General features: G+C 37.7%; 1 protein-coding gene across 1 annotated transcript in view; it reads right to left on the reverse strand.

Moving 5' to 3' along the window:
- The window catches only part of BANK1 (B cell scaffold protein with ankyrin repeats 1), a 320,309-nt gene that overhangs the window by 26,056 nt on the left and 273,543 nt on the right, over nucleotides 1-20,710 (reverse strand). Inside the window, exons 10-11 of the mRNA XM_052642209.1 lie at nucleotides 19,226-19,528; nucleotides 5,174-5,239 (exon numbers count right to left, since the gene is read on the reverse strand). Coding sequence (XP_052498169.1) covers nucleotides 5,174-5,239; nucleotides 19,226-19,528 — 369 coding nt within the window. The remainder of the gene's footprint in view (nucleotides 1-5,173; nucleotides 5,240-19,225; nucleotides 19,529-20,710) is intronic.

Consider the following 20,710-nt stretch of genomic DNA (forward strand, 5'->3'; position numbering starts at 1 on the left):
AATAGATTGGAGTTGAGAATTATAAGTCAGTCCTCCATGAGCTTAGTTAATAAGACTCACACATCAAAACTCTGATTGATTCCAAACCCACTGCCAAAATTCAGTTCTCTGGTTAGCCACGTTGAGGAGCAAACCTTTGACCACTCTGTGGCATTCAATTTTGGGAAGTGGGTGGTGGCAGCATATTCTGGGGACAACGCTCTGGTATTGATTTAAAATTTTTCTAATTTTAAAAGTAATTTGGAAAAACTGACTTTAAGACTGAATTTTGATGGAAACTGCTAATCTGTGATCCAAAGTCCTCAGCATTTTTCTTATTTTTTTTTTGAAAATGTGAAAACTGAGTTGAAGAAATCTGTTTAGTTTCCATGGAAATGGTGCCAATTAATTTTTTTCCTTTTCCTCAGGAAAATTCCTTGACTTAGCAACAACGAAACTTCCTGGCAATCCCTTGGCAGTCTTCAACATAGGGCATCTGAAACGTCTGTACTTGCAATGGAAAAATAGTTGGCTCTCATAATTCCTTTCCTTTCAGTAAAAAAATAATATATACTGAAATAATTGAATAATTTCCTTAACCTTTAGAGAACCTGTCCAGTCTCTTCAAAAAATCTTGACTCTGACAAACACTTCACACAAGGGCCTTTTTTTTTGTTGTTGTTCTCTACCAAATAGTTTATCATTGGTGAAGTATGTATTACTTTTCCTATTACACCATGAAATCCCAGGATATTTGAAGAGTATTCATTAATTTAGGCATAAGCAGTTTTGGTTGCTAAGTATGTCCTATGGTCTGGATGGTCATAAATATCTGAAAAAGTTTAGAGAAGAATGGTTGGACAGAGTAAGTCCATTAGGTATTTGATTTTTAAAAATTTCTTTCCAACTGTTCTTTTTTAAAAAAATCTTTGTTTAATTTGTTATGATATTGTGCCTATTTTATGTTTTTGTTTCTTGGTGGAGAGGCATGTGGGATCCTAGCTTCCCTGCCAGGGATGAAACTTGCACCCCCTACATTGAAAGGTGAAGTCTCAACCACTGGACTGCCAGGGAAGTCCCCCTTCCCAGTTATTCTTGTTTTTTTCTCTAGATTCTGATTTCAGATTGCAGTCACCAGGAAAGCTTTGCTTTTTTCCTTTACATTTTGTAAGATGTAATGTTCCTCTATCCTTGAAAACAGAACAATATTCTCTTCCATTCTGCTGAATTACTGATGTCCACAGTTAAAGGAACTGAGAAAGGAACTGCTTTAAGTTGACTAATCAAAAATATCATCAATAATTGGATTGAAATATCTAGACAGAAAAGTTCACACAAAAATTCAATTAAAATTTTCAGTATCCTAATCCCCAAGAATTAAAAAATAAATCAAGTTATCATTGATCTTGAGGAAGCAAATTAAGTAACAGGATATGGACAGATGTTAACCCAATAAAATATTTTATAACTTAGGTTCTTGTTTCCTTTCATCATTCCCTCTGCCCCTTTTCTTCTGAGTAAACAAGGGATTACTCTTCTATACTTATGGTAGAATAATAATAGATTTCATACAGCCTTCCAAAACATCAGCAGCCTTTCCTTATATTGCTCTCTGTGGACAACCAGAGGATAATACATCAGGCATTCTGAGATCCCTTCATTACACTTGCCACTTGTTACCTTCTTCCATCTCCTGTGGCCTTCTTCACATCATCCCCTTAATTCTAACATGATTTAATTGAAGTATGATAATTGAATAATTTGCTAAAAATGCTTCATGGGAACTTTCTCCCAAAGAGCTCAAAGTATCCCCTCTCTTTATTCTTTCCAGAGTTCTATGAGATGTGTGGAGGAGTCCAGATAGGAATAATCTTCTCTACTTTAATTCTTCAATAACTGTTTGATCCAAGCTATACAATGCTCTCACATGGAGTTCTGCAACTATTTCTTAAGAGAGCTAAAGGCACAGTGGGAGGATAACAGTAGACTTAAAAAGATATTTCTCTCCCTTCAAAATAAGAAATCATTAGATATAAAAAACTGCCCAGTAAGGAGTTTTTTGCATATGAATTTATGAGCAGTATATCCAAGTGATTTGTGGGAGACTGGAAGTTCAGGCTCATCATGCGCTGCATTCAAATGCCATGTACTTGTTGGAAGAACGATACAAGCACAATGTCACTGTCATGAGAAAAGCCACTTGAAGTGATGGGTGAAGATTATTCATTTAAGGACACACCTCTCTTTGGAGGATGATCCAGGGCATCCCAGGAGAAGTCCACTGAGGTTATGTATTCAACAGGTCAACAGGTGTTAGAAGTTGGTGCAACCAGTACCTCGCCATTTACATAATGGAACAAAAAGAGACTATGGAAGTGGTTAGTGGCCGCTGGTAGAATAACTTCCAGCTTTATTTTAATGTCTCTCTCAGTGATTTACAGGTAACAATTTTAAGGTAACATTACTTGGAGGCCTTACAAATAGCTGAGAAAAGAAGAGAAGCTAAAGGCAAAGGAGAAAAGGAAAGATATATCCATTTGAATGCAGAGTTCCAAAGAATAGCAAGGAGAGATAAGAAAGGCTTCCTCAGTGATCAATGCAAAGAAACAGAGGAAAACAATAGAATGGGAAAGACGAGAGATCTCTTCAAGAAAATCAGAGATACCAAGGGAACATTTCATGCAAAGATGGGCTCAGTAATGGACAAAAATGGTATGGACCTAACAGAAGCAGAAGATATTAAGAAGAGGTGGCAAGGATACATAGAAGAACTAAACAAAAAAAAACTTCAAGACCCAGATAACCACAATAGTGTGATCACTCACCTAGGGCCAGACATCCTGGAATGTGAAGTCAAGTGGGCCTTAGGAAGCATCACTATGAACAAAGCTACTGGAGGTGATTGAATTCCACTTGAGCTGTTTCAAATCCTAAAAGATGATGCTGTGAAAGTGCTGCACTCAATATGCCAACAAATTTGGAAAACTCAGCAGTGGCCACAGGAATGGAAAAGGTCAGTTTTCATTTCAACCCCAAAGAAAGGCAATGCCAAATAATGTTCAAAATATTGCACAATTGCACTCATCTCACATGCTAACAAAGTAATGCTCAAAATCCACCAAGCCAGGCTTCAACAGTAGTGAACTGTGAAATTCCAGATGTTCAAGCTGGATTTAGAAAAGGCAGAGGAACCAGAGATCAAATTCCCAACATATGTTGGATCATCAAAAAAGCAAAAGAGTTCCAGAAAAACATCTATTTCTGCTTTATTGACTATGCCAAAGCCTTTGACTGTGTGGATCCCAACAGATAGTGGAAAATTCTGAAACAGATGGGAATACCAGACCACCTGATCTGCCTCCTGAGAAATCTGTACTCAGGTCAAGAAGCAACAGTAAGAACTGGACATGGAACAACAGACTAGTTCCAAATTGGGAAAGGAGTGTGTCAAAGCTATAGATTGTCACCCTGCTTATTTAACTTCTATGCAGAGTACATCATGAGAAATGCCAGGGTGGATGAAGCACAAGTTGGAATCAAGATTGCCGGGAGAAATATCAATAACCTCAGATATGCAGATGACACCACCCTTATGGAAGAAAGCAAAGAGGAACTGAAGAGCCTCTTGATGAAAGTGATATAGGAGAGTGAAAAAGTTGGCTTAAAGCTCAACATTCAGAAAACTAAGATCGCAGCATCTGGTCCCATCACTTCATGGCAAATAGATGGGGAAACCATGGAAACAGTGACAGACTTTATTTTTTGGGGGCTCCAAAATCACTGCAGATGGTGACTGCAGCCATGAAATTAAAAAATGCTTGCTCCTTGGAAGAAAAGCTATGACCAATCTAGACAGCATATTAAAAAGGAGAGACATTATTTTGCCAACAAAAGTCCATCTAACAAAAGCTACAGTTTTTTGAGTAGTCATGTATGGATGTGAGAATTAGACTATAAAGAAAGTTGAGTGTCGAAGAATTGATGCTTTTGAGCTGTGGTGTTGGAGAAGACTCTTGAGAGTCCCTTGGGCTGCAAAGAGATCCAACCATTCAATCCTAAAGGAAATTAGTACTGAATATTCATTGGAAGGACTGATGCTGAAGCTGAAGCTCCAATACTTAGGCCACCTGATGCTAAGAACTGTCTCATTGGAAAAGAACCTGATGCTGGGAAAGATCGAAGGAAGGAGGAGAAGGAGATGATGGAGGATGAGATGGTTGAATGGTGTCACCTACTCAATGGATGAGTTTGAATAAGCTCTGGGAGTTGGTGATGGACAAGGAAGCCTGGCATGCTGCGGTCCATGGGGTCACAAAGAGTCAGACACAACTGAGCGACTGAACTGAACTGACTTTGGAGTGACGTTATTTCAGAAGTGGGTTGAGGTTAAAAGCATCAATACGTGTTCTTTGATTATCAAAGAGTCCAGCACTACCTCCATTTCTGCCACCTTTTATGTTCTGCATTTCTGAATCTTAACCAAGGGCTTATTATCAGAAAAATATTATTATAAATCACCTGCTAGAGTCTCTCCTTTCAAAAGGAACCTAGTGTATCAGAGAAGACTGGAAGCAGCCAGCTCCTATGGAACCAGAGGAAAACATTCCTCCTGTGTCAGATGCCTGTGTAGCGACAATGTGTATTTCTTTTCTGCATTACAAATAAATAATTATTTAAAGGAAAAACATAAAAAACAAAAAACGTTGGATCCAGTGCCTAAGGCAAGAGAACCGTGAGAAAAGGGTACAATCTTGGAGTGGAGTTCAATGCAGAGCACAGAAATCCCATGCTGGTCTCCTCTGGGGAATCAGTCATCTGCCCCTCCTACCAAGTTAAGCTCTAGAGACTTCTCTCTAAAGGTCTCTGAGGTGTGTGAGAGAATTTGTCTTACTTGACCCTCCTAGAGCTGTGATAACAAACAGCATCATCAACATCACCACAAATATCCTCATAAGGCCTTTGTGAATTTCTTTCCTTTTGTTAATTAAAATAATTTGCTTTTATTAACTAAAAGAATATTCTTGCATTAATCTTTTTATGGAAAAGCTACTTTGGGTAAGATAGTGACTTAAGAGTAAAATTAATCAAGTGCACAGCTATTTACTTCTACGTCAGAAGACTTGAGTCAGTATTCATAAAACTTCTTTAACTCTTACTTAAAGATGATTTCAAAAGCTAAAGTTCATATCAATACCTTGTTTCCTAGGACCATGGAACTTGTCACTATCAGATTGTCTTCTGGCAGCCTTTTGTTGAAACACTGTAAAAAATAGAACACATATTATTTATTGAACAGAAACATTAAAAAGAACAACCTGTAGAAGACTCTAGGAAAGTAGGATGCAGTACTTCATTTTCCTTAGTAACAATTCCTGAATTGTATTATTTTTTTAGTAGGAGGATTATTAGATTTACAATTTTCTCATTTGTGCAGCTTATCAGTCATTTCAAAAAGCCTCTTCTTTGCTCAGAGTAGTATAATACTGATGGCACGCACCATTAAACTGTTTAAATCAAGATATGATTCCATTTTGATATCAGGTAAAGATAAAAGCTGCATTTTGTTAAAAGTAATTAATGGTGAAATCACGTGAAAAATTCCATTTGTATAGAAATTACTCATGCTGACTTTTTGGTGATAAGCAAGGATAATAGATTGTTCCTTCTTAAACAGATGAAAAGACTGCTGTATTTCACAGATGTAATACTAAAAAAGACACTTTATTCTTGCATCATCTAGCTAGACCTCAGACCTATTAAAGCAGCTTATTCGAATTACTTCATTATCTGAAAAGTGCTTTGTTCTCATTTATTATTTCTCGCACAGAATTCTGTGAGACAAGCCAGCATTACCCCATTTTGCAGATGAAAGATAAGATTGATTGTTTAATATTTATTGAGTACCCACAAAGTTCTGTATAGCTTCTGGCATTTGTTAATGAAAAAGTCTATAGCCTTTAGAGCTTGACTCTAGAAACTGAACATCCCAGAGTCCCATTTATTTTTAATGGGTAGGCTAAACTACAGAGTTGGGGAACTGCAAGAGGCCAATGTCATATATTTACAGATGAGGAAGGTGGAAATAACTAACATTTAAAAGGGCTACATAATATCGAAACGATGCCAGAACTGTTGTCGGTGGAGATGTGAGTTGAACTCTCAAGCCTTGCACTTCAATCTATTGTGTGGTTCTTCACAGCACTGCTGCCTCTCGTCTTCCATAATCCACAACTGAGGACATACTGTTCAGGGAATATAACTGATATTTTATTACCTATCAATGGAGTCTAATCTTTGAAAACTGTGAATCACTATGTTGAACACCTGTAACTTACAGAATATTGCACGTCAACTATTCTCCAAAAAAGAAAAAGAATTAGAAATCACACAAGGAAACAAAGCACAGTGAGACAAAGTCAGCAAAACAGCATATCGAGAACTAAATGTGATGAAACACTCTGAAAGAAACTGTAAAATAAGTATGTTCTGTCAAAAGAAAACCAGCAAAGAAGAAGCCCTAGAGAGAGGATTAAAAAGAACCTTAGGGTTGGACTTTCCTGTGGTCCAGTGGTTAAGACTTCACACTTCCAGCCCTAAGTTGATTTTCTCCAGTGAAAGGTGGTCAGGGTTAGCCCCCTGTTAATGTCAGAGGAGTTGGCGAAAGTCATGATACAGTAAAACAGACAGATTCTGGTTTTGGGGTAGATGCTTGAGAAAGCCTAGGGAGCCCCTTGAGTTCTGAAGCCTTGCTTAACAGTTCTCTTCCACATGACCTTGTCATGGGTGGGATCTCCCATGGTGGCTCCCAGCATGTTCCAACTGGATGGATGGCGCTTGACCACTCTGCTTGGGAGATGCATCCCAGCAGTATTTTGGCTTCTTTGATTTTAGTATTCTTTAAACTGATCTAATATCAAGGTCATATCTGTGAGGAATTCAGATAGCACTTTTTCAAATTTAAGGAAGTTCCCTTTGTGTGTGCATGCTAAGTCACTTCAGTCGTGTCTGACTCTTTGTGACCCTATGGACTGTAGCCCACCAGGCTCTTCTGTCCATGGGGATTCTCCAGGCAAGCATACTGGGGTCCTCCAGGGGATCTTCCTGACTCAGGGACTGAACCCACATTCCTTATGTGTCATGCATTGGCAGGTCGGTTCTTTACCACTAGTGCTACCTGGGAAGCCCCAAGAATGTTCCCTAAACCATATCAAATCAACTATTATTTATTATGCATATATACTTTGCCAGCTGTTGTCAATAGAAAGGGTACCCTGCCCTACTGTCTTCCTTCAAATAGGAGAAGCAAATATAGTTTCAGTGTATGATGTGTTTAAGAGAAATTACACACATGAAATAACATTTTTGGGTGCAAATCAATTTTCTGCTTCAAGTTAGTATTTGGAAAACATGCTAAATATAACTTACTGGCAAGTTCTGGGATTTGTGGCTTACATTTTTTCTCAAATAAAATATACTGATGGATATACGGTATATGAATATATTTTAGGATAATAAAAGCATTTTTTTACAAGCGGTGCTTGATTTTTTTCATTGGCCAGTTCTAAAAGTCTTGAAAAAATAAAACACTTTTGAAATTTGAATAACATGTAGACACTCTGGGTCTTTTCACCAATATTGTTAAGACAGGAACTGAGACTATCTCAGGCAAAAAATAGCTGTAATATGGAATCATTAAAATGGATAAACATCTGCATCCAAAGATAAAGTCAGAAAACAAATTTGTCCAATAAAATGCACATTTGTTGATAAGCTTTAAGAACTCTGATAAACTGTGAAGCTCTGATAGAGTACTGGTAAATAGAATTACTTTTTCCAGCTTTTGGCATTAATTTGTTAAAAATCACCTTATATTTTGTTGAAATACATTTTGCTGACAATAAATATTCAGACTTTGTGAAATATAGGAAATGTTAAACAGGTAAACAGTCTCAGTTCCTAGATTGAGAAGTTACAGCAGTGTATTTAATGTTGACATTTAAGCAGCTATTGTAGCTATAACATCGTGAAATGGGGTGTAGGACTGGAGCAGAGGATAGGATGCTCTGAGGAGGATGATGATGAGTGTGCTGATCACAGAACTCTTTAAGAGAAGGACAGGCACTAAGTCATGCTCCATAGTATTGTTGTTTAGTTGCTAAGCTGTGTTTGACTGTCTGCAACCCCATGGACTGTAGCCTGCTAGGCTCCTCTGTCCACGGGATTTTCCAGGCAAGACTACTGGAACGGGTAGCTGTTCCCTTCTCCAGGAGATCTTCCCGATTCAGGGATCGAATGAATCCACATCTACGTTGGCAGGCGGATTCTTTACCACTGAGCCACTGTGAAGACCCTCTGTCTGTCTAATCTCCCTTAAAATTCCCTCCTAACTCATCTCTGGCTCCATCCACTACAACTGCTTCCCTCCTTCCACCTACAGACAAACCTCATTTCCTTACAAGAGCTCAATTAGCAATTAACATATTTCCGAACACACCATTTCTCGTTGCGATGAAAGTTAGGAGGTGTTTTTGAATATGAGTTTATCTTGGGAAGATACTTATATTAACTTGTTTCCTGAAGAAAGAGCCAACCCACCCAAAGGACGACCAATACAAACACTCATACCAAGGACACATGCTCTATTAGCCTTAGGAAAAGATATAAATTCCAGAATTTGTTAATCTTTCTTTTTGCAGTAAACATTAACTGAAACATTTAAATTATGTCTGCCAACAAAATCTTGGTCCTAGAAAGCTTTATGCATTTTAAGCATAAAATGCATAACGTTTATAGGAGACAACTAGAAAATTCATGTTATAGGGAGAACCAAACATTGAGTATGGATCACTCAGGTTCAGATATGAAAGTATTATTTTTATACAACAGGATTTGTGGTAAGATGAAAGTCTGTTCTAAACATACAGTAACTGAAAAAAAATCTAAATACCAGAATGGTAATCAACTTGGAACAGTGGAAGGAGTGTAGCTTTATCTTAATATTAACAACATGCATGACATGGGAAAATGACTTTTTCCCTCGGGCCTTTATTTCCTTTGCCAATGAAGTTAAGGCTAAGATGAGATGATCTCTAGGGTCTTACTCAGTTCTGACATGCTAAAACGCTACCAATTCTTTTTTCCCAAGCCCATCAGGCCAAACAATTCCTGGATAAATTCTTAAGTGCACATGAATTTAAATAAAATGCATGGTTTTGAGGAAGCAATTCTTTTTAGTGGAGGTTTAGATGAACAGAAACAATAGAAAGTTAAGTCACAGACTAATGTTAGTTTTTTGTAATATATGGAGGTGGCCCTGTCCCCATGTGTTTGAAATCTTGGAGAATATTATTCTTGACAGTATTTTATTGCGTCAGTGTTCAAACGATGCTGTCAAGGCAATTATGACATAACGTCAATTTTGATGATTCTCTGACTGAGTGAAACCTTATTTTTCTCTTCCTACCTAAAATTGGAATTTAAGGAGAAAGAATAATGAATGCATTATTAGTATCTTTCACTACCTTTAAACATTAAAAAAATCCATAAAGGAAGAAAAACAATTTTTGAGGCTCAAAATAATCTCAAACAATGCAAATGCCCCAAATACCAACCCATTTATTTTAAATGTTGATAGAATGACTTCAGTAAAATTTTCTCTAGAATAGAAATGATACTGAATGGGAAAAATTTGCATAGTATTAAATATTCAAAATGTTAAGCAAAGCAGAACTATCAGAAGAGCAGAGGAGGAGGAGAAGGTGAAATATAACGAATTCACTTGCACTATTTGTCTTTCCAGGTTGCTTCTGCAAGAACATTCTTCATGTCAACCTCATTAGTGGCCTATTTCAAGCAAACAGATTCTTCCAGGGCTGCCCTTCTTTGAAAATCTGATAAAGCTTATTTGGAATTATTTTATAAGTGGCTAAGGTAATGGAAAGTCTGTGCAATAGCCAAGTGCATTCATAAGGAAATGAATTATAAACCACAAAGCCCTTGATGTTCCATGCCCATTAGAAGTGTGAAATGAAATGTTTGGAGCTGTATACCTATCACTGTTGATAGTTCCTGAAACCAGGGATTTGATATGAAATATACAGATTGGTATTGTGCTTCAGATCCTTAGTATAGTAGCATTTATTAATCACTCTGCCAACACTCATTAGATTGGTAACCATGTAGCTAAGTGCTGTGCTAGGTCCTAAGGATGCGAAGGTAAACAAGACACGGTCAGTTTTCATTCTGTCCTCCATTTTTGGTGTCTTATTTTAAGCAAGAGTCAAACGTGTCATTAGTGCCCACTGACGAGAGGACAGAGATGAGAAACAGGCAGGAAGGGCAGGGGCCATAATGCAACCTCCACAGCCCTACTCTGCCTGCCTTGTTCCCCAGTCTGTACCCTGAGCATGTTGATGACAAAAAGGCAGAGTGAGGTAAAGACAAGCAATGTAAACAGCTCCTGTCTAGCCAGCAAAGGCAAGGAACAGAACGTTCTAACCCTGTAAGTAGTCATACTAACGAATCAAATCGAAGCTCAGGGAAGAGATGCAGCCTCTTTGCAAATGGATCAAGATAGATTGAGCACTCCTGTCAGCTTAAAAGCACCATTTCATTCTGTTAGCAATAGTTGTGGGTTGCCAATTTCAACAAATTTATCGAACGCACGTCACCACATTTGAATAGGAGTGTGAGGGGTGGCATGGTCACAAACAGAAATAGTCCCATCAGCCACGTGATATGAAGGTCTTTCATCTGAAAGCAGTTTACTGACTGGCAGACATAGAGCCAGGAGTTGCAGGATTTTGGGGGGAGAAGAGGATGGTGAAGATCTACAAATGGTCAGGCAGCACACGTGAAGTCACAGAGGTGATTATGGCATACTTGGGAGATTGGTGGTGATGGGAAGTTGCGAAGTACATATCTACATGAAGGAAAATAGTACAGAAATTCTAATTCAATGGAAATATCAATGAATGCTTTGGCTTCTTAAGGAGAAAACATTAATTTTCTTTCCAGTTTATAATAGAAATTTTAAGTCTGATAGATGTGTTCCCATAAAAATCTTCTCCCAAACCAGGAAATCTCACTATAAATTACATTTTCTACTTCTAAGGAACTTAATTTTTATTTAGGTAGAATACAAACTGCTTTGATTTGCATATTTATCCTTTTTGATGCAAATAAGAATGTTTCTGTTCTTGAAATGTTTCTTATTAAGGGAGTTTGGACATTCAGAGAATGACAGCAGTTGGTTTATGGAATTCTGTGGCATTAGAGCTTGAGTCCATTATAATGAGTGTTTAGCGAAGTCTCCACTCCACTACTGGGCAGGCAGGTCTGTCTTCCTCTTGAACCAGGCAGGCAACATTTACTGAATACCTACTGCTTACAGAGCACTGGGGGCTAATTTCTTCCCATAGGATTTCATGTGGGCTCACTATTTGACTTTACTTTTTGAACATCTGTATTCAATAAAAAAGGATATTAGTGTAGACATTAGTGATGTCCCTAGTAATTTTTCTTTTGTGTCAAAGGGAAGTGGTTTGGGGACTTCCCCGGTGGTCCAGTGGTTAGGGACATTGATTTTTTTTTTTTTTTATCCCTGGTTGAGGAACTAAGATCCCACAAGTTGCAAGGCCAAAAGAAAAAATGAAAAGCAAAGAGAAGTGGTTTGGGTTGTTAGGAAGTTGCCGCCATCCACTAGAAGCTGTGATGAGTTTACCTTTTGGTTCTCTGGCTTCTTTTTTTCTTTTTCTTTTTTTGCTTTATATCAGGATATATTGCTGTCCTAATGGGGTCGCAAAGAGTCGGACATGACTGAGCAACTGAACTGAACTGAACTGAATAAGTAACTAGTAAGACCAGGTCACTCTCACTCTGAATAAACATTAAATACTAGTTCTGCCAATAAGGTTCAAACTACAAAAATGCAGACTGAAAATTTCAAAAGGACAGGGTTATTTGAGATTTTCTTGTTTCTTATGGTAGATCTGTATTGCTATAAACTTCCCTCTTAGAACTGCATTTGCTGCATCCCGTAGATTTTGGAAAGTTGTGTTTTTATTTTCATTGCATTTTATTTTCTGACTTCTTCATTAACACGTTGTATTTTTTTAGTAGCATGTTGCTTAGCCTCCATATGTTTGTGTTTTTCCTGTTTCTCCCCTGTAATTGATTTCTACTTTCATACCACTGTGGTTGGAAAAAATGCTCGATATAATTTCTATCCTCTTAAAATTGTTGAGACACATTTTGTGGCCTGGCATATATGCTAGTAACATCTATGTCTTAGCCATGACAATCAAAAATGTCTCTAAATATTGCCAAATGTCTCCAAATGTCTCCTGGAAGGCAAATCACCACCAGTTAAGAACTACTACTCTAGGTCAATCGGACTTCTTATTAAAATACAAATTTAACAGAGATTCTAGTATAAAGAGACACAGATTTGATCCCTGTGTTGGGAAGATCCCCCTGGGGGAGGGCATGGCAACCCACTCCAGTATTCTTGCCTGGAGAACCCCCATGGACAGAGGAGCCTGTCAGGCTATAGTCCATAGGGGCGCAAAGAGTCGGACATGACTAAAGGGATTCTTCAGGTACACAAGAGTATTGTACTTTAAGAGGTAAAGACCAGAATTCTCCGTGTAAGCACAGCTTGAACAACTGTTCTTTTGCAGAGCTGCACCAGAACCCTATCCATATCTTACAAATGATACATATGTCCTTCTATCCTGAGAACACCTGTGATATAGTAAGTCCTGAAGATTAAGTTTGGGACAAAGTCACTGGGTCAGAGAATAGAATGCAAGGCACTTGATCTAAGGCTTACTTTAATACATGTGCCCTTATCTCTTCACTAATGAGGATAGATAATAATGCTAAAGCTGAAGCTCCAATACTTTGGCCACCTGATTCAAAGAACCTATTCACTGGAAAAGACTCTCATGACAGGAAAAACTGAGGGCAGGAGGGGAAGAGGATAGCAGAGGATGAGATGGTTGGATGGCATCACCGACTCAGTGGACATGAGTTTGAGCAAGCTCCAAGTTGATGAAGGACAGGGAAGCCTGGTGTGCCACAGTCCATGGGGTTCAAACAGCCAGACATAACTTAGTGACTGAATAATAACAATGAGATAGAAGCCATTCCATTCTGTCACATATACAATGATATGGATTAATTTTCCTGAGTGATTTTACAAGGCTTTTTTTTTTTTCTTCTCTGCTTGCATTTCAATTGCATTGGACGTGATCAATTTCAAGTACAAGTGAATTGCAAGTGGAAAATTTCTGAGCAACTGAGTTGTACTTGACATTTTAGGGTCCCAGTAGCTGAGTAGCTCTCAAAAAGGTCATATACAACTTTGTTGCACTGTAAAATGCCAAGGGCAACTCAGTAGCAATTGAGAATTGAAAGGGAAATTATATTCTACCCCAAATCAGCAACACAGACTCTGAAGAATGATCTTGGTTTTATTAATTGTGTGAGGGGAAAATGGGAAATTGTTCATTGACATTGAAAAATTTTCCACAATAGGCAGTCATCTCTTTGCATGATTTATGGATACAGTTCTATTACCAATCTATCTATACTATGAAAAGATCTCACTTTGTTTCCTTGATTAGTCTTAAATCAAGAATTCTGTCACTAAGGATTGTAAATCCTTGTCAATTCCTCTATATTCTTGAAGCTTAATGAATCTGATCCTTTTCAATGTTATAGGGCGCAAAAGATGGAAAGAATACGGCATTTAGAAGCAGGCAGACTCTAAAAATTTTCATTAAGAAAAATGAGTTATTCTTTTTTGGTTGTTAACATAAAATTAGGTTTAGTATAATAAGAATAGAATTTTAAAAACCCAGGAACATATCTCTTGATAAAACGAACCATGGATTCAATTTTGTATTAATAAGCTACATTTCTGTGGACGGGATAGTGGTGACGGTGGAAATAGATTTTCTGACTGATACGTTATGCTGCATGAAAGAAGTTGGAATGCTTAGTTGTAAGTGAATATTCTAGAAGTTTGTCCCATTATGTATGGGCTCCCCTCTTCAAACAGGAGTACTTAGCATGCTTAGTATAAAACGGGAAATTTAGAAATTAGTACATTGGTATATTCTTCTGATCATCCTCTGTAGTGCTAGCGATGTCTCCTGTTCTACCCACATTGATGTGATTCTTGTCACTTTTGTCATTTATTTGTACTTGCTTCTGTGCTCCGTCAGTTAAGTTGTGTCTGACTCTTTGTGACCCCAGTCTGTCAGGCTCCTCTGTCCATGGGATTCTCCAGGGAAAATTACTAGAGTAGGTTTCCAAGCCCGCCCCCCACCCCCCACCCCCCCACCGGGAGATCTTCCTGATCCATGGATCGAACCCATGTCTCTTGCATCTCTGCATTGGCAGGTGGCTTCTTTACCACTTGAGACACCTGGGAAGTCCAAACAATCCTTAAGGTACATATTATTTCTGCTCCCAACTTACAATGAGGAATTTGAATGTCAGATATATGAAGTTTTTTGCTTAGGTAATATCAGGTGAATCTGAATCCTACCTTCAAAGCAGTATTGGGAAAACCCAACTTTCCTCCTGTGTGTCTCCTCCATCTCACACCACTCTCACCCTTCATTTCAGACACTTCTGGTCACCAAATGTGTGGGCTTTCCCCCCCACCAAGTCCTACAACCCTGTATGAATATACCACAACTTCCATCATTCTAATTCAATTCTGAGACTATCTACCTGGACATTGTGTCAGATCAACAGATTAAGAGCTCAGGCCCACAAGCCTGCTTCCGTTCTACTGCAGGTGCCAGTCCCGAGGTTTCCTACAACTTCTGTCTGATTTGGTTACAGATTGGAGACTCTTACAACCTCCCTCCGGTTCTATTAAAATGCTGGAGTAGCTCACAGAACTCAGGGAAACACTTATTTCCCAGTTTATTGAAGAATATGATAAAGGATACAGATGAACAGGCAGATAAAGAGATATATAGCACAAAGTCTGGGAGTCTCTGGCACAAGAGAGTCTGTGGGGCATCTGGGGGCATGTCACCCTTTCTATGTGTTTGTCAACCTGGAAGCTCCTGAAAACCCGTAATATCAGCACTTATGGAGGCCTCCCCACACAGTCATGACTGATCCTTCGTCCACTTTCGGTCCTTCTCCCTTCTCTAGAGAGTGAAAATTTCAAGCTTCTAATCACTTGGATGGGGCCTCCTCAGTGGCTCGGTGGTAAAGAATCTGCCTGCAGTGCAGGAGATGCAGGGGACGTGAGTTCAATTCCTGGGCAAAGAGTCAGACATGACTAAGCAACTAAACACACACACACACACACACACACACACACACACACACACATTCTATTACCCCACAGAAGCCAACATGATTTTCCTGTATCTCTCTGGTTTATTTGCCTAGTCACTTTGCTATTACTTTCTTGAGTTTTTGAGACAGTAAGTTGGGCATCTGCATTCTTCTTCCATCCCCCACTCCACAGCCTTCTCTTTTGGCTACTTTAACATACCCCGGATGTGCCAACATTATGCTATTGCTTCTGTGCTCTGGCAAGAACTAGAGCAAACTAATATTCTTCAAATTGAATGGATGGCCTTCCGGGAAATGGTGGATATTCTATTTAATAGAGTTGCCTGAGCTAGGAAAGAAAAAAGGAAGCCGTGATGAAAGACATTTATCCCATGGAATGCAAAGAACATCGAAAAAGAACTGGATGATGAGGTAATGTTTTCCTAATGTGAGAACAATACGATCAACAATCAACAGCGTAAAAGGAAGAGGCCAGCAAGTATATCCCAGGAAAAGAGAAAGGGAAGAAATAATGGAAAGGGACTTTGATGACCTCATTTATAGTTCAGTTTTTGCTACTGCTTTGAAATATAGGGAAAATAATCATACTTGCTCGTATGTACTTAAGTGCAAAACAAAACCAAAATAAATCACATAACAGTGATCCCTGTCTGCATATAACACAAATGCTGTGAGAACAAATTTGATTATGTAATTGAATGAAAGATTTCCTATAAATATTGATAGGTGTTGGACTTGGGATGAGTAGGTGAGATAAATAGCCTTTAAATTTCTTAGAAACTTAAGATTTTTAAGATTCTTTAAAGTTCCTGTGTGTCTGTATAAAAGACAAATTGTACCATGGTTATGTAGGGGATTTGAATTATTAATACACAGAAAGAATTTATCATCTGATTCTTAATAAAACTTTATATAATTAATAAAGCTATGAGTGAGAAGGAGAACCATCCCAACGCTCTTATAGAACATGGAGCTTGGTTGGCAGTCTAAAGCAGGCATTGCTTCTAATCCATTCTTCAGTGAAACAAGGCAGTCCTCTAGGATGAGCAGTTTGTTCTTGGGGAAAGTGAAGGACCACGGCACAACAGGCGCAGTGGGTGGAAGGAGTTTCAGACGCTGGACTGAATACGGGGAGAGCAAGTTCAATAGCGCGTGCTGAGTGGTGAGATTTCCATCTCCTTCCCAGACTCTGATCTCAGAGCACTGGTAAGCAGGTATATAAATTAGGTTACAATTAGCTGGAATTTATTCTAGATATTGAAAAACAGGAGACTAGATCTACCAAAACTTACACTTTGGGATAATTCAGTGAAAAGGCTGGTTACGTCACTGCCCTACAGCGCAGTCTGCAAGTGAGCAGGGAAAGCTTCCATCTAGGCTTTGGTGCCTCATTCTTCAACATGAAAGCACAGTAAGGAAGAGCCACCTGGCTCATGGAGGTATCAAGAGTTCCAGGCCAAACCGACAAACAACAGGCAAAGATAATACAGATGATATGAGAGCTAAAGAGAAATCAATATCACAGAAATTTATAAATTAGAATCAAAGCAAAGTGAGACAGAAGCCATGACAAAGAAATTAAACTTCATTGCCCCCACTACCAGTAAACAAAGAGAAATGAATGATACAGAAAAAATAGAACACAAGAATGAATTCATGGAAAACAAGAATATGACAGTTGACAGAAGGGCGAGAAGATAAAGGGCCAAAAGTAGAGAAACACAACATGGTCTTTGTGGTCCTGAGAACTCCCTAAAGACTGAGATGCAGAAGATGATATACCTGTTCGGAAATATCTAGGATATAACCAAATCCTTTCATTAAATTATGTCTATCTTCTCTCTTTAAAAAAAAAAAAATGTATTGGGATTTAACAACTTTGTCAAAGAGCTAGTACATTGTCCCTCAGGTTCTACAGGAAATTAGTTCCGTGACCTCCTTCCTCCATACCAAAATCTGCAGATGCTCAAGTCTCTTTTGGGCTTCCCTAGCAGCTCAGATGGTAAAGTCTTCCTACAATGCAGAAGACTGGGGTTCGATCTCTGGCTTGGGAAGGTCCCCTGGAGAAGGGAATGGCTACCCTGGCTAGTATCCTTGCTTGGAGAATTCCACGGACAGAGGAGCCTCTTGCAACAGTCCGTGGGGTTGCAAAGAGTTGGACACGACTGAGAGACTCACACTTTCACTTTTCAAGTCTCTTTTATGAAGTGCTACAGTATTTGTCTATAACCTATGTACATTCTCTTGTCTACTGCGAATCACCTCTAGATTACTTATAATACCTAATACAATGTAAATGCTATGTAATTAGCTGAAAATACAATATAAATGCTATGTAAGCAGTTGCCCTGGAGGCAAACTCAAGCTTTGCTTTGTGGTACTTTCTGGAATTTTCTCTTATTGAATATTTTTGAGGTGCAGTTGGTTGAATCCTTAGATGTGGAATCTGCTGATATGAAGGCCTGTATGTAATATCCTAAAGCGACTATGTTAGACAATGTGAAAAATTCTAATTACAACTTATCCCTTGCCTTAATAATCTAATAATTGTTCCAGCTGACATTTTATTTTAGCTGAAATCTTTATTAATTTGTTATTGGTTTCCATTTTTTTAATAGTGTCTTAAACATTATCAGCACATCACTGTTAAGTAGGTATAAACTATAATGGAAAAACGTGCTCAATTTTGTCATACAAATCTCTCAGTACATACTACTTACACAATAGAATGGTTTCTTTTGCACATACTGATCACAGATGAATAACTGTGTTCTTCTTGAGCGAATCTGTGGTATATATTTAAATGTTCTGCTTGTGTAGTTCGTTTAGATTATTTGAATGTATAATATATTGCCTCTCATCTTTAGTTGTCACCCAAACATTTTGATTAATCCCAAATATTTTATTCAAAAATCTCTAATAAAAGGTCAAATTGTACTATATATTTATTTGGATAGCTGTTGCTTAGAACACCTCAAGGATGGAAACAATGGTTTACTTCACATTTTCAGTCCCTAGGGTGGTATCTAACCCCAAAAGTGGGGTTAAGTACATGCGTCTATGATACACTGATGAATAAAAGTCATGTCTTAGATACCAGTGACTCATGGAATGCGCCAAACCAGAGTGCACAAGAATGTTAGGAAATAATAGCAAAGTCAGCAGCAGCAGCAGCAGCAGGGTGGTATCTAAGCCCAAAAGTGGGGTTAAGTACATGTGTCTGTGACACACTGATGAATAAAAGTCATGTCTTAGACACCAGTGACTCATGGAATGCGCCAAACCAGAGTGCACAAGAATGTTAGGAAATAATAGCAAAGTCAACACATCTTATTGGGGTTATAGATATAAGAAAGCTCTAAGGATTTTTTATGTTTTTTATATTTAGATTTAACTGAGAATGACAAAGAATTGAAATCTAAAATGAAGCAAAAATTCTATCATGGATGAAGTGAATCTTAATCATTGGGGGTGAAGTAGAGTTATCAAAGACACTTGCATTGCATATCTAAGATTCTAGTATTCAAAATTGTTTAGATTTTTTAAAGTTATTGTGAATGGAAGAGGGGCAAAAGTAAAGTGTCTACGTTTTTCTTGTGGTGCACGTTATTCATGAAAATTGAGCTTCCTCTCATAGAATTATGGGAGAAGCACCAAACAGTATTTCTTTGCACATACTATGGTTTCATAGTCAAAACTATCCTTCTTAATGAACAATTACAAACCAGAACCCCACACATTGTCCTTATTTTCTTTATCCGTTGTGTGTTTAAATTAAAAAATGGGCCAATACAACTTAACTATGACTCTAAAACATACTTTTAATCTTTGAGGTTTTAGATCCTACCAAAAGACAGGACATTCTCCAAAAACACATACACAAACAAACAGTAACAGCAATAATAAAACAAATTACCTTGCGCTATGTAAGGTGTAGTTTCCTCTTTTGGAGGGATATTTGTGGGTCGTGGTGTGGGGGCAGGAGGTCTGTTCATAATGAATGAACGACTTCCACTTTTTTTCTTTATACTCCTATTGGCCAGTATTGTGTCATATTCACTGTCATCAATCTCAGCAAAAGTGTATGGGTCTTCCTCCTCTTCCCGATCCTTTTCATCTTCTTTCTTTTCTTCTTCGGAATCACTTCCTGTTTCATATCTTGCACTGAAATCACACCAACTTTGACTTCTCTCCATTTGGCCTTCCAACAATTTCCCTGCTTATAAAATATTTGAATGGTAATTATTTATATTTTATACAATATTATTGGTGTCCATTTGTCAGTTGTTTGAATTTCCACCCCCCAAATAATTTGTATATTACTCTATAAATTCCCAAACGAGAAAAGTGAATCATGTAATTTACTAACATATTCTCCTTCAGTCTGTAATTGTTAACTTCTTAGAATAAGTTTGTTAAAGACATGGCATTCTTTGATAACATACAAATAGGCATATAACTACTTTCCACATAGATTATGAATGATTTAACATCAGGAAATCAAATCATAAAACTAAGCCTCAAATATCAAATACTTTGAAAGCTTGTGTTTCTCAAGCCTAGTGTTCTCAAATTAAAAGAAAAAAAAATTTGAAGTCATTTTACCTTTTATAGGGATTGAACCAGGTATTTTGTCTAAAATCGATTTCTCTGAAAACGACAGAGGGGAATAGCCAAAAGCACCATTGTTTAGCTTCTTATACTAAGTCTCAGTCTGGCTCTCTTGATTTCTATATGCCAACATGAACCTCATTCCTTGATAAAGGATATTGAAAGTAGGGTTCATGAAATAAAAGATGGCATAGAAAATCAATGGCTTGAAGATTAATTTTCCAAGAATTAATACTTTATGGTTAATAAAGAGTCTTTATTCAGTAGTCTTTTATGGTTTTCATATTCAGAAAAATCTTTACATATTTTTATAAGAACATATTAAAATATTCTAGCAGCAGTTTATTTTGAAGACAAAGATACTATATACTGTAATCAATTAATAAGTTGAAGAGAATTTTGATGGCTCTCTCTGCCAGACGATGAGAAAAATCTTTTAAATGTGTCCTTTTGACAGGTGTTAAAGTATTAATGAAAACAATAAAAATGGAGATTATTTCAGTTATTGACTGAAAAACTGTCAATTCTCTATGTTGTTCTGAGATTCATGCTCATGAACTAAGGAAGAATTAGTCTCCTTTCTGTTTAGTAAGAATCTGATCAAAATTTTTTAGCTTACTTAATGGATATTTTAGTGGGAAAACTTAGGAGGTAGGGACAAAGACAAATGGTTACGAGCAGAATAAAAAGGTATTATTATAAGAAGATTCAGCAATTATTTTGGGTAGGCTTATGAGGAGAAACCAAAGGAGAGCCCGAGATCACCTGCCTGCCGAGTTTTAGCTTATTT

This window comes from Budorcas taxicolor, chromosome 6 (genome assembly GCF_023091745.1).
Source record: "Budorcas taxicolor isolate Tak-1 chromosome 6, Takin1.1, whole genome shotgun sequence".
Lineage (NCBI taxonomy): Eukaryota > Metazoa > Chordata > Mammalia > Artiodactyla > Bovidae > Budorcas > Budorcas taxicolor.